This window comes from Neofelis nebulosa, chromosome 1 (genome assembly GCF_028018385.1).
Source record: "Neofelis nebulosa isolate mNeoNeb1 chromosome 1, mNeoNeb1.pri, whole genome shotgun sequence".
NCBI classification, from domain to species: domain Eukaryota; kingdom Metazoa; phylum Chordata; class Mammalia; order Carnivora; family Felidae; genus Neofelis; species Neofelis nebulosa.
In genome coordinates, this window is record NC_080782.1 from 106,082,798 (window position 1) to 106,096,001 (window position 13,204).

General features: G+C 39.1%; 1 protein-coding gene across 14 annotated transcripts in view; it reads right to left on the minus strand.

Moving 5' to 3' along the window:
* MAST4 (microtubule associated serine/threonine kinase family member 4) overlaps nucleotides 1-13,204 on the minus strand; it is a 568,580-nt gene that overhangs the window by 67,336 nt on the left and 488,040 nt on the right. For all 14 annotated transcript variants that reach the window (XM_058730754.1, XM_058730743.1, XM_058730735.1 and 11 more), the window contains 2 exons: nucleotides 9,459-9,528; nucleotides 4,180-4,258 (listed from right to left, as the gene is read on the minus strand). In XM_058730754.1, coding sequence (XP_058586737.1) covers nucleotides 4,180-4,258; nucleotides 9,459-9,528 — 149 coding nt within the window. The remainder of the gene's footprint in view (nucleotides 1-4,179; nucleotides 4,259-9,458; nucleotides 9,529-13,204) is intronic.

Genomic DNA, 13,204 nt, shown 5'->3' on the forward strand with positions numbered 1-13,204 from the left:
GTCCAAATGGGACGAGGGTATCACCAGATCCAAGTGACACAGGATGGGTTTATGGCAGTGGGGACAACCGTAGGCCAGCAAAATGGCCCCAGGGGTTCCAAAGATACCAAATACAGCCCTAAAAGGGAGTTGATACTTGACAACAGACAAGTCCAAGGATAGGTTTCGGCAGAGACCAGGGACTCGCTCAGTGGAGAACTTTCAAAGTCAGTGAGAGCTGCAGGACAGCAGAGACGCAGAGGCCGCTCTCAAGACTGCACACTTTGTTGAGAAGATGCCTCCACTGGTCTAAGCAACCCGGGGGGCACTGCTGTGAGGACAGGTTCAATCATTTGTCTGGGGGTTTCCCAATATATTGTGTCTCATCATTTTGTATTTCTTGCATATTCTCTAAATGTGGTATCAGTGGGTCTCATCACCCAATTAGTTTGCATATGACTCTAGTAGTGTCCTAAATCAAACCTACTTTCCAAGAGTAACGAGTTACATAAAAAAGCTGCAGAAGACTTCCCCCAAAATGTTCTGAATAATGGTATCATTTCGTCTCTCCAGATAACCGTTTTGCAAAGGACAGTATTCACAAGCATGTGTCATTTTTTACTTGTTATTTATTAAAAGGAATACCATTTTATAGTCATACCTCATATATTTACAGGTATTTATATTCTTATTTCCGTTCTTTCCCTTCTGTAGAAAATGATTTATCTGTTAAATATATGGGGGAATGTCTTCCTACTACTGTGGTTCCCTATTACTTATTTTAAAATTAAAACTTATGATCTTAATATTATCTTGGAAAAGTTCCACAAATTAATTTTAATGGCAAAATAGGAAGTTAAAAGAAGTTACAATACTAAATATTCTCTGGAAGGACTGATTAATTTCCTATGACCAAATCTTTTCAATTTCAGAATACAGCATTTTTAACACTTGCCAGTTTTACAGTTGCTATAATACCCAAAGGATAAAGATTTGATGTTTACACTTCAGCTTAAGTAGTTCTGGAATTCAGCTAACAACACAATCATATGTCAAACTGAAGCTATATATTCAAAGTGTAATTTTGTGTTCTATCTTTCTATTCAAAACAATAACTAAAGTGCATTTCTGATTGACTAAGTGACTAACAGTTAACCCAGAAAGTGAAAATCTGAGAGAGACTCGGATCAGATTTAGAAAAGAAGAGGGGCACCTGGCTGGTTCAGTCAGCAGAGCATACAACTTTTGATCCCAGGGTCATGAGTTCCAACCCCACACTAGGTACAGAGATTATTTAAAAATAAAGTAAAATACATATTTTGAAAAAAAAAAAAAGAAAGAAAGAAAAGGAAATGAAACTACTAAGCAGTTTTGCACAATTTTTGCCCCAAAATTTAAAGGACAAGACCCCCCCCCCCGCCCAAAATAAGAGAAATGAGAAAGAGCTTGTCAAATCTTCACTCATTACTTTTACCAACAATAGGGAAAAGAGATAATTGAACTTTTGTTAGGTGTGCAAAACCTACACTTCACAGATTTAACAGTTCCTTACCTCTTTTGGCAAAAAGTAATTTTGAAAGTTAAAATTCTATCTTGAAAGAAAAATTGGGAATATGAGGTTAATAATTATATGTGCCACCTTCTTTAATAAACATGTAAGAGAAATACTGTGTTACCTCTGGTTGGAAGCTGTTGGTTAGAAACAGAAAGAGCGTGTGTGTGTGTGTGTGTGTGTGTGTGTGTGTGTGTGCGCGCGCGCGCGCGTGTGTGTAACTATAAACTGTCTCGGGTGGTTTCTTCTTTAGACTACATATTTAGTCAAGGATGGTGATAATTCCATTATGACAGATGGCCAGGTCATGTTCATTAATTAAAAGGTTTATTTTAAGAAACACCATGTAAATTCCTTCAAAAGACCCATGAGCCCAGAGTCTAGACCATTTACTGGGTACTCTTACTAATAAACAAGGGGGTTGTTTAAAGCCCCTCAGTTCATTCTTTGTGCCTCAAGTTTCTGATCCATAAAATGAAGAGAATAACATCAACTATACGACAGGGTCTGTTGCTGGGATTAAACAAGGATTATAATGCATTCTAAGTAGTTAGACTAATGCCCAGCACATAATAAATGCTTACAAACAACTGGTTTTTTTTATTTGTACCAAACAAGGTCCAATTCTATGTTAATTCCCCCCTTTTTAAAGAGATTTGCTCTTTAAAATGGTGTATGATTTACTAGAGATGGAACGATGAAAGATCTTGCATTCTCCCCTATTTTTCCTACAAGCAACAAATTTCTGCATCCAAACCACAATAAAACTTGACTGAAGGGCAAATCAAGGTCATATAGCTGAAATGAAGAATTTGGAGACAAGAGACTTGCCAAAAATTCTGTAGAAGAACAATACTTAAATTTCAGGAAATTACCCTTTTTTTTCCTTGGTCGATCAGTTTTGGCATTCGTTTTCACACTGGAGTTATCCAACTTTTTAACCTCTAAAATAACCAATAACCAGGAGCACCTGGGTGGCTCAGTCAGTTGAGCATCTGACTTAATTTCAGTTCAGGTCATGATCTCATGGTTCTTGGGATTAAGCCCCATGTTGGGCTTGGGGATGACGGCACGGAGCCTTCTTGGGATATATTCATTCATTCTCTCTCTCTCTCTCTCTCTCTCTCTCTCCTCTCTCTCCTCTCTCTCTCTCCCCCCCCTCCTTCTCTCTCTCTCTGCCCCTCCACTGCTCACAGGCATCCCCCTTCCTTTCTCTATCAAAAAAAATAAAAAACCTTAAAAAAAAATTGATGGTTATGGACACAGCAGCCAAGGGTAACTTCACTGTTTTTTAGTGACAGTTTTATCCACTGAAGCCATTTACAAATTTGAAGCACATTTTCCTGATGTGAGCCTTCTTTGTCACTGAAACCACTCAAGACTGTCAGGACGCTTCACCAAAATTATCTAAATGGACAATAAGCTCACATACCACAGCAAAATGGAACAGAGGATAGGAAAATAAATTACCTCTCCTCAAAAAATGACCAAGGAGATGGTAAAAAGAATCCATCAGATTTTAACACGGCAGTATTAAAGGTGCTCCAGAAAACTCACATTATACTACATATGGAATTCTGGAAACACATAATATAAAGCAGTGGTGATACCAGTTAGTTTATAAACTTAATTGTAGTGTCTTTTCAATGCAAGTACTATTACATGGCTGAATCTATATGCTTAGCACAGTGTTGGGGTTTGTGAATAACCAGCACCACCCCAACAAACCAACGGATGAAAACCCTACACGAAAGACCACGGATTTTGACAAAATGAAGATGGAAATGTATTAGATTAGAAGGAAATCTGAAATCATCAAGTCCACATTCCGGCTGGTTCAAGGGCATTCAGACCACTCCATTAGGTATTCACTGAATACCTACAACATACCTGGTCTTTCTAAATGACCACCAGCTTCTGAAGCTTGGCAAAGACAGATATCCCACAACACCACTAATTTAACCTGAGAAAGCATCTATCTAACTTACTGAATTGTTTCCATTAATTGCTAGGGCTCTTGTTGAAATGTTACAGTTTGGGGCAAGGGTATCCTTCTTCCTCTATTCCATTTTCATGGTTTCATTTTGTCTCCTTGTCTTAACTTACAACTAAATTCTTTTAAACTCCCCTTTAAAAAACACCTTACCTAGAAGGTACACATTTAAGGCTTGCCATTTTTTTTCTTTGGAGGAGAAAAACAAAGAAACAAAACAACAAAAACAAACAAACAAACAAAAATCCCTCCTTTTAAGGCACACAAGAAAATAAGACCCAGGCCATCAAAGTTTAATGGCATTTTCAGTACAGACATCGCTGGTGTGGAACCAAAGCAATAAAACCAGATTGCATTTCCACCCCCAAACTACACCAAATGGTATTAAAACGAAAGCTCCCAATCTCCTCCAAACTTGCGATCCTGGGACTGACTTAACTCAATTTATGCACCATCGTTTAAAAGCTTGTTCCAGAGAGTTTGTCCTTTTTATTTTTGTCAGTTCATCTAGTGAGAAGTAACCCATTCACAGTGGCAGACATGCAGAATTTATCTTCTCCCTCCTACCAGGAAACACCCAGAGAAAACATCTCCCATGTAACAGAGTAAGAGAGCCGTGTGGCTGTGAGGAGGATGAGACAAGTTAGGCACTTACAGAGACTGTGGAGCTGGGGGTGTTTGTCCCATAGCCAGAAGAAGGGAGAGAAGCCAAGGACCAGCGGCGTCCATCAGTCCTGGTGAGAAAGGGAGATTAGCTTTGGCCAACACTGGAGTACCATTGCATGGGAACTCCAGGGAAACCGAGTATTTTCAGCCAAACGAATGACACAAATACAGTCAGTGAGGATGAGGAAATGTTCAGCAAGGGCCAGAGTAAACAAACATTATACAGCAGGTTGACTTTTATTTAAACTGAATCAATACACCCAAACAAGGAGAAAGTGAATGGGTTGATCCATATTATTGATCTCTCACTAACGCACTTTGACAAAGTGAATACCGGGGATAATTACAATGGTCAGACTCAGCAGATTCAAATGAATAAAAACAGAAAGGGAGGAGGAAAAATACTCGTAGCTGGAAACTGATAACTGAGGCCATGGATCTTTTGGAATTTGTACCTGAATTCCAGCAAGGTACAAGAGCCTGTGGGGACTTCCATTACATCCTAAAGATGCTCCACTTATTTTCAAGGCAAGTGTCCTACTCATCACATCTAGGGAAGGGATTAGTGAGGCTCCGGGCTGGTTTGAGCCTTAAGTAGCAAATTACTTTCACACTAAAAAAAGGGACTGATCCTATACTTAGAATCTCTTAAGAGTTACTGCCTTCTGGCATGACCTGGCTTCATAAAGTGTTGGAACCAAAGCCCCTTGCACAGGTTTTGAGTATGCACCCCATTCTGGCCAGTGATGGCAGGGGCAGAATGAAAATTCTCCACTAGTGACAGAACCTAATGCACAGAGTACAACCGTGGCCCCATCACAGAGGCAAAACTGTCAGGAGTCCTTGAAGAGAGTGATCCTTCTCTCCAAATGGTCATAGGGTAACCTCTGGGGTAGATTCTGGTGATGAGTGAGGGTCATTACAAGGGTCTCAGATGAGTTAATGAAGCAGTAGAGACAATACTATTGCAAGGGAACACCCAAAAGCGAACTTTCTGAAATCTCTGGTTTCCTGGAATCATTACTTTATTATTTATTCTGTCTGAGTAAGACTGTGACTTCAAAACCATATACCACTGTGAAAACAAACACATGCACATTTGCCAAGGGAAAAACAGGAAAAACACACATTATAAAGAGCCTTACTGCATTCTTTAGATGGGAATATCATATGCAGACTTTCTGTAATGCGTGATTATACCAATTTACCAAATGAGAGATAAGAGCGGACCAAATTTACCACAGACACAATTCACAGTAAGTTGAAGTCAGAGGATTCAACAGCACTAGACTTGAATTTCAGAAATGTCACAGTTAGATGTTTATGTAAAAAAAAAAAAAAAAAACTGACATCTGAGACTAAATTACATTCAAGGGAAAATATAATCACAGGCTACCATGGATGTTGCCTCCAATAAATGCAAATGGTCCACAAAGACAAAATGGAGAAATTGAAGGGGACGAATCACAGAAATACTACAATGTTAAAATTTCAGTAAAATTTACCTGTCATTTCTGTGACCATGATTGGAGTACAAATGAATCAAGTATGTTTTTTTTTTTTTTAAAAAAAAGAAGCAAAATAAAGTGTTCGTAAATATACCACATACAAGGAATGGGAACAATTAAGTCATACATTCTTTCAAAATATTTTTAAGCAATTAAAAATGTTAAAGGTTTAAAAAGACAATAATTATAACAACATGGTTCTCAAGATGGACACAGGTGAGTCCTATTTTATTAGGCTACTTATTGAAGACTTAAAAGTCCATGGTGTACTTTATATTTTAAACACCTCCTATTTTTAAAAGTTAAAAATGATATGATTTTTAAAAGAATTATTCAGTCCATTTAATAGCAATTATCAGAAACTAGTCTCTGGAAAGAACGAGGGACACCATTTCCCCCACCATGATTTTGTTTTGTGATTCATTAACTCTCCTTTCCCTCAGGTATCAATAAGCATATTTCACATGAATGAACAATTCCAAGAAAAAACAGGTTCTTATTAGTTTTGAAACATAAATTACATTTGCTTACTCTGGAAAATACACAACTAAAAGATGTTTAAACAAGACTGTACTTACTACCCTGTGCATCCACGGACCAGAAATAATTTATGTTTCATGAAGTTCCCCAAGTTCTCTGTGTCTATTTACTCAAATGGAGCACAAAAGACCATTGCGTTTTCATTACCATGACAACCGCACATCAGCTGTTACTATATGCACTACATATAGTACTTAAGAGAGAGCATGCCCTCTTTTTTCAAGAAGGCTATCACACAAGTGCAATTTGGATCCTGCTAACAATGTTGTCTTTTCTTTGCAGTAGCTACCAATAAAATGTTATCGGAAGACAGACTTCATCCTTGCCAAAGCAACAAGGCTTTTTTAAAGAGTAATTTTTTTTCTTTTCCTTTTTTTTTTTCTCCTGTGGGTAAAAATCTCTCAATGTGAAACTAAGTGAAAAAGTAAGAAGCGAAAAACATCAGATGAGAACACAGAATACAGAAAGATTGGCACAAAAACCCAGCATTTCAACATGACTCACAAAAATTTAGATTAATACAGTGTACAATGAAGAATGAAAAGTCCCAGTATCAACCTGGCTATTATAATTGTATGAAGAGGAAGAAGATTTATTTATTTAATTGTTATAAGTCACCTGGAGTGACACATTTGACATTCTGGTTGATCCTGGAACAAGCTGAACTATGCCAGCACTCAACAAGCGTCTTATGACCTGAACTCAGCAGGCAATTGCTGAGTTCTAGTAATTTGCTTGTGCAAATACATTCTGAGATTTACTCTGGTAAGCAACAACAAGCCAACTAGGAAACACCTATGGCATGTATTCAGGGCTCCATATTTCCAACCTAAGTAAAAGCAGTTCCCAAATAAGTCCCACACCTTCCGGGAAAGGCAGAACAATGTTATTACCTCCATCTTCTCGCCCAGGAAAAAAAATGTTAATTCCGTAATCGGATGGACTGTAAATCAGTATCACAGTTATTAGCAAAGTAAAAATATTTACTATACTGCAATGCTCATTTTCAGCCTTTTAGCACAGTGGTAAAAAAAAAAATCAGTACGAGAATTTTACCTTCAATATATGTATTAGATGATGCAGAAAGCAAGCGAGTGTCATATTTTCCAGCCTGAAATTAAACTATTACATTACAGGGGATGTCTACTGGTGGGTTATTATTACATATGTAAGATGAGAAAACATTAATAAACCTGATCTTTATCCCTTCACTGTGTTTTAAAAAACACAGCAATCTCTTCTCTGCTGAACTGAATATACAAAATATTAAAATGGGAGACCCTAAAAAATGGTATTATTTCTTAAAGGCTCAAAAATGCATACCAAATGGAAGGGAATGGAGACCCGCGAGTTCCATGTCTCCTTAATAAAAATCAACTTTAAGATGGAAGGCAGACACACCAGAGGTTATATAAAAATACACCAATTTGAGTTTTCATAGCAAATGTAGGATTCTGTTTACTTGAATAAAAGTTTAAAAAGATGATCACTCATGTCCTAATTGAAATTAATACTTTTTGAAGACTGTAGAGGGAGTTCCATCTGTAAATTCATGCAAAATGGGCTAGAGTTCTGTGCTCATCTTGTGTCATGGTTGAAGGTTTACTGGTCAAAAACTAGCATATGCCTGGGGGTTTGTGTATTTTGTTAAATAGCATAGAAACCAAACTGACCTATCCGCTAGTCACCCACTTAATTATCAGGTTTTCTTCATTTTTATAAATAAGGCAGGATGAAGAGACTATGATTTCTGTCATGCTTAAATGCACGTTGTAATGAGATTTGCATTTTTCTTACTACTTAATGTGATGAAATGCATTCTTTTAAGAGATATGTTTTAAAGGCTATGGTGGGTTCTTGTTTATTAATTTTTTGTAAGGTTTTTTTTTTTTCCACTTAGAGTAGCAGCATTATCATGAATTAATATTCACTGGGCAAACACAGGCTTTTCGGGACCTGTTAATTTTCTCATTTTTTTTTTTTTTAAGTGCTTAAAACAAGTTGCTAAAAGAAGAAAAGCTGGAAAAGGGCCAAAAGTCGGGCGGGGGGGGGGGGGTGTCTCAAGTTCCTTAGAGAGCATGTCTTATACTCTTGTGTCCTGCCCACAGTGAAGCCTGGAACCTTACACACACAGGCATTTACCACATAGTGGGGAATGTGTGACATTTACAAGGGAATCTTAATTACAGAGAATTCTGAAAATACTGCCAACAGATCCTTTTCTCTGGATTTAGTAATGTAAATGCATTACGTGCTGACAAATGGCAGTGAGGACACTCCAGGTTTTGCTGCTTAGTAACATGTGTTAAAACCATTTTTTTTTTAACCTACACACAAGTCTTTATTAGTGCTATGTTAATCTACTTCATGGTATAGTTAGGTCTCTGAGAAAAGTGCGCAAATATGCAGGACAATCAGACCATAAACTGAATCTGTCCTGAATATTCAGAGACCTATAGCTGAAGGGGCATTTTGTTCTCTGTGTTTTTCCAGTAGAAGATCCAGAACAAAAAAGGTGTGATGTTACATCACATGCCCATGATCCTCTGAACAACAAGACTTTCTTGTGACTGAATGACCCAGAAATAACATGTATCTTCAATACTTGGTGTCAAATTCTAACTAAGATAGGAAGAGAAAACATAAAATGTCCTATAGTTCATAGGGGGATTACTAAATTGGTGGCTTCACTCTCTCACATAAAGAGCCATCTTAGACTTTATACCCTGCGACCCCAAGAAAGGTCATTTAAAAAAAAAAAAAAGTATTTCAACAATAACAAAAAACAGTTGCACCAGGACATGTAAATCAATCAAATCCTTATAATGTAAGCTCAGATAACTCAGTAATAATCTGTTGAACATCAAGCACAAGGCATTGCACCGGCGATAAGAGAAAGAAATGGAAACAGTCATTTTTTGCCCTCACTGGGAATCCACCATCTAGGAAAGGACCAAGAGAGGTCCATGTAACTCTAGCATGAGTCAGATATCATTATTAAACTTTTAAAGCAGAAGTGTTTACAACAAAGTTTTGCAGTGGTCCAAAGCTATCTTTGGGCAGGGAGCTTCAGAGAAAGCCGTATATGACGATGGGTAGGATTCACACAGGCAGAAGGCAGAGGTACAGGAGGGAACAGCGGGGAATGAGGAAGAGTGAGGTTCGGGAGACAGGATCTTCTACAAAACACTTTTCTATTCAACTCAAAGGAAGTCCTTACCTCCGTGCAAATGAGAAATGGGCTGAGGCACTGGGGGAGAAATTTCTTGGACTATCTTGAGGGCTGTTTCCTGTAAAGAGAAACAGAGGGAAAAATCACAACATGATTCCTATCCCACATCCAGAATCATCTTCTTGCAAGTAATGCATTTCTGTACATTTTTGTCAAACGTCCATCTCCAAGAATGTTTTAGTTTTGCTGGCAGCAGGGCTGGGGGTGGGGGGGGGGTGTGTGTGTATGCCGGGGGCGGGAGAACAAATGGGCTTGAGTCCCAGCACAGCGTTCCAAGTGCACAGGTATATAAATAAGCACACTCACCCATCACCAAGCAGCAGTCTTCCACAGATTAATAACCTCAGTATTTCAGGACTATAGAATAACGTATATACACGTGTCTTGATTCTTAGTCTTGCAGATGTTAACATTTTAAACAGGTGATGGAAATAGAAGTGTATGCTCCAACTTGTGTGTGTGTGGCGGGGGCGGGGGGGGGGCTCTCTACTTTAGAAATGGGTGGGGGCTCTCTACTTTAGAAAAAGCAGCCTTAGTATTTTTTTATTAACAGAAACCGAGTACATGTCTGAATTCTGGAAAATGAATCCTTGTATTCCAGGGTACATATTTTAAAGGTGGAAATGTCAGAACTGATCATAAAATCCTGGGAAGAACCCAGCAGTCTGGACCTGTTTCCCAAACGACCCAGCTCGGTGCATGGGTGGTTCAGTGGTAGAATTCTCGCCTGCCAAATGACCTAGCTTGCTCTCAGCATGGCCCAAGTGGCCCAGCAGGATTAGCCCTTATCAATATTTTATTCAACAGTCCCCCTGCTCCTAAGCATCTGGGCTGTGACTGGCCAGGCAGGCTTTAAAAGCCACTATCACACAAAGGCTGGCAGGGGGTGTTCTTAAATCCTTCCGTGGGGGGCGGGGGAGGGGGAGCACAGACCGCTCACTGTAAAGAGAGCAGCTCCTTGGGGGCTTGTTACTTTCTCCATCAGAACACTCAACCTGCTGCTGATCATTGAGAAAGCTTGGCAGGCAGCTGGTGAGGGGCAGTTCAGGACACTCCAGACCACCCGGCTTCCCTCTGCATGTTTAATTAGACTGGCAGAATTATCTGAGGACCGGATGGAATTGTAGCTGGTTTAAATAAGGAGGTGAGGGAAAGCTGCAAACTAAGCTTGTACGATCTTGAAACACGGAAAATAAATCAGGAAGATCTGTTTAATCCTTTACAGCCAGCCAGTTCCCACATTACTGATTTTATAACGGAAGTGACAATTGTAGTTCGGTGTGAGGCATACAAGATTGCATGTTCCAGTCAGTACCTAGCTGTAAACAATTTATAACCTGTGTGCAAAAAAGAACAGACTAACCCATTAAAGAGGATAAGTTTACTGTTACCTGGAGGACTTCTGGACTGGTTATACCCCTACTGAAATTTTTCAATTAACTTAAGGTTGCAAAGTTTACAGTGATGTCTTCAACAGATGCCATTAACTTTCTGACAGACAACACAATTAAAGCCATTTGAATAGGAAGCGCTGAAAAGCCCATTTCTTTATGGACAGAGAATCTAGAAGCATTTTTCCCTCTGCTGCAATGAAATTTATCATGTCTTTGCATCTGTTGTTCCTTGGGCCCCTGGAGAAATGGATTCTGCTTTTGCCATCCAGTAAGCCAGGACTCTTTCCGTCCATTTATCTACACAGCTAAATTAAGTTCCGTCAACTTCTCCCAACAGCCTTGATTCTCCCTGCCCCATCTCTTCCCAACTTAGCTTATATATCACTCTTCACAGCCTTGAAAGATCTTGAAAAATTCAACATGGCTAAAAGTTTTGTTTCCTAAAGAGAAATGAATCTAATGCCAAAAATCTTAGTGTAGATTTTATTTGGGGGAAAAAAAAATGTTCACTTTGCTCACACCCCATATAGATTTCCTAAATTATTAGGAAAAACAAAACAGTTGATTGTTGGAAGCCAAGGTATGAGAGGTCTAACAATCTCTGCTACCCAATTCATTGAGAATAAATAATGAAACCTGGCACCAAATTCTTAGCCCCATGTTCTTTGTAAAGGGAACACGACATCTGGAAATTATAATGAGATCAACTAGAACTAGAGAGAGCTTATTAAATATTTTTAAAAATCTAAAGAAGGGAAAAACAAGGAATGAACTTAAAATTCTTCTCACTTTTAGTGATTTTAATGAGTGGTCCCTAGGAAGCTATGTAACATCCTACAATACATGGCAACCCCCTCACTTTGAAGATGAGCAGGTAGAGACAGAGATATAAAGAGATAGGTTAATTTTCTGCTCTTAATGAAAAAAAAAATCAAGGCTACCATTAAATAGTTCTGTTTTTATTATTTTCTTTAATGTTCATTTATTTTTGAGAGACAAAGAGACAGAGGACGAGTGGGGGAGAGGCAGAGAGAGAGGGAGACATGGGATCTGAAGCAGGATCCAGGCTCTGAACTGTCAGCCCAGGGACCGAGGCGGGGCTCCAACCCACAAACCGTGAGATCGCGACCTGAGCTGAAGTCGGATGCTTAACTGAGCCACCCAGGCACCCCAACCATTAACCATTTTCAATCTTTGGGTTTTGCCTCTGCATCTTGTGCTGCCTTTCTAAGCCAATCGATTGAAAATATTCCTCATTTTCTTCTCATCCACTACATTGCTGTAAAATCAAACACAAATTCCAAAACTTAAGACTGCAAAGCCATCTGCAAAATCTTGCTAATAACAGATCTTTCTTCCTGTTTTATGGCAGATCTAGATTTAAGTGCCAAGGTGTATACACACCCCACCCCCCCCCACATACTATCACAAAGGCTCTTAAATGTATGGGATATTAGAGAAAATGATGGTGGCCTGAACTAGAATATCTGACAATTCATTAAAGACAAGAGACTACAGCTTAATTTGAAGACGGTTCAGGAAGCTCAAAAGAAGAAACGGAAGAACCTCAGGAAGGAGACAGAAACAACCCAAAGGGAGTAGGGCAATGCAGTAGAGACAGATATTCTGGCAGTAGGGGAGTCAGACTGGTAGAGCCAATGAGTTGTGAACTACGTTTATTGGTATTACCCAGAGGAGGGGCCTCAATAGATGTCTTAACCTCAATAGATGTCTCAATAGATGGCATAAAAGTGTTAGGCGGACAGAGGAGCAGCCAAAGAAGAGGAGCTGAGGTGCTGAGATTAGGACCTGACAGGCCAACACAAAAAATATTTTGGTGAGCAAACCTAGCATAACTGGTGATGGACTAGAAATGAAGTAATGAAAATATTACAGACTACAAGTGACCAAACATTTCCAATATGGGTAGACTATGGGTGACTGACTGCCCACTGTGGGACAACGACTGCCCATTAGTAGGGAATTTGGAGAGAGAAGTGGCATGGTACTACTAGGAGATGAAAAGGGCGGATGAGTATTCTGTAGATTATTCTGTGTTATTACAGAATATTCCTCAATGTTCCTTAGGGAGAAATAACAAGATTAGCAGATTAGAAAGGTAGGAGTCAAACTTTGAAGTCTGTGTTCTTATTTGAATAAAAATTGATTTCTGGGGCTTCTGGGTGGCTCAGTCAGTTAAGCATCTGGGTCTTGATTTCGGCTCAGGTCATGAGCACACAGTTCATGGGTTCAAGCCCCACATCAGGTTCTGTGCTGTCAGCTTGGGATTTCTTCCTCTCTCTCTGCTCCTCCCTCAGTCGTGCATGCACTCTTTCTCTT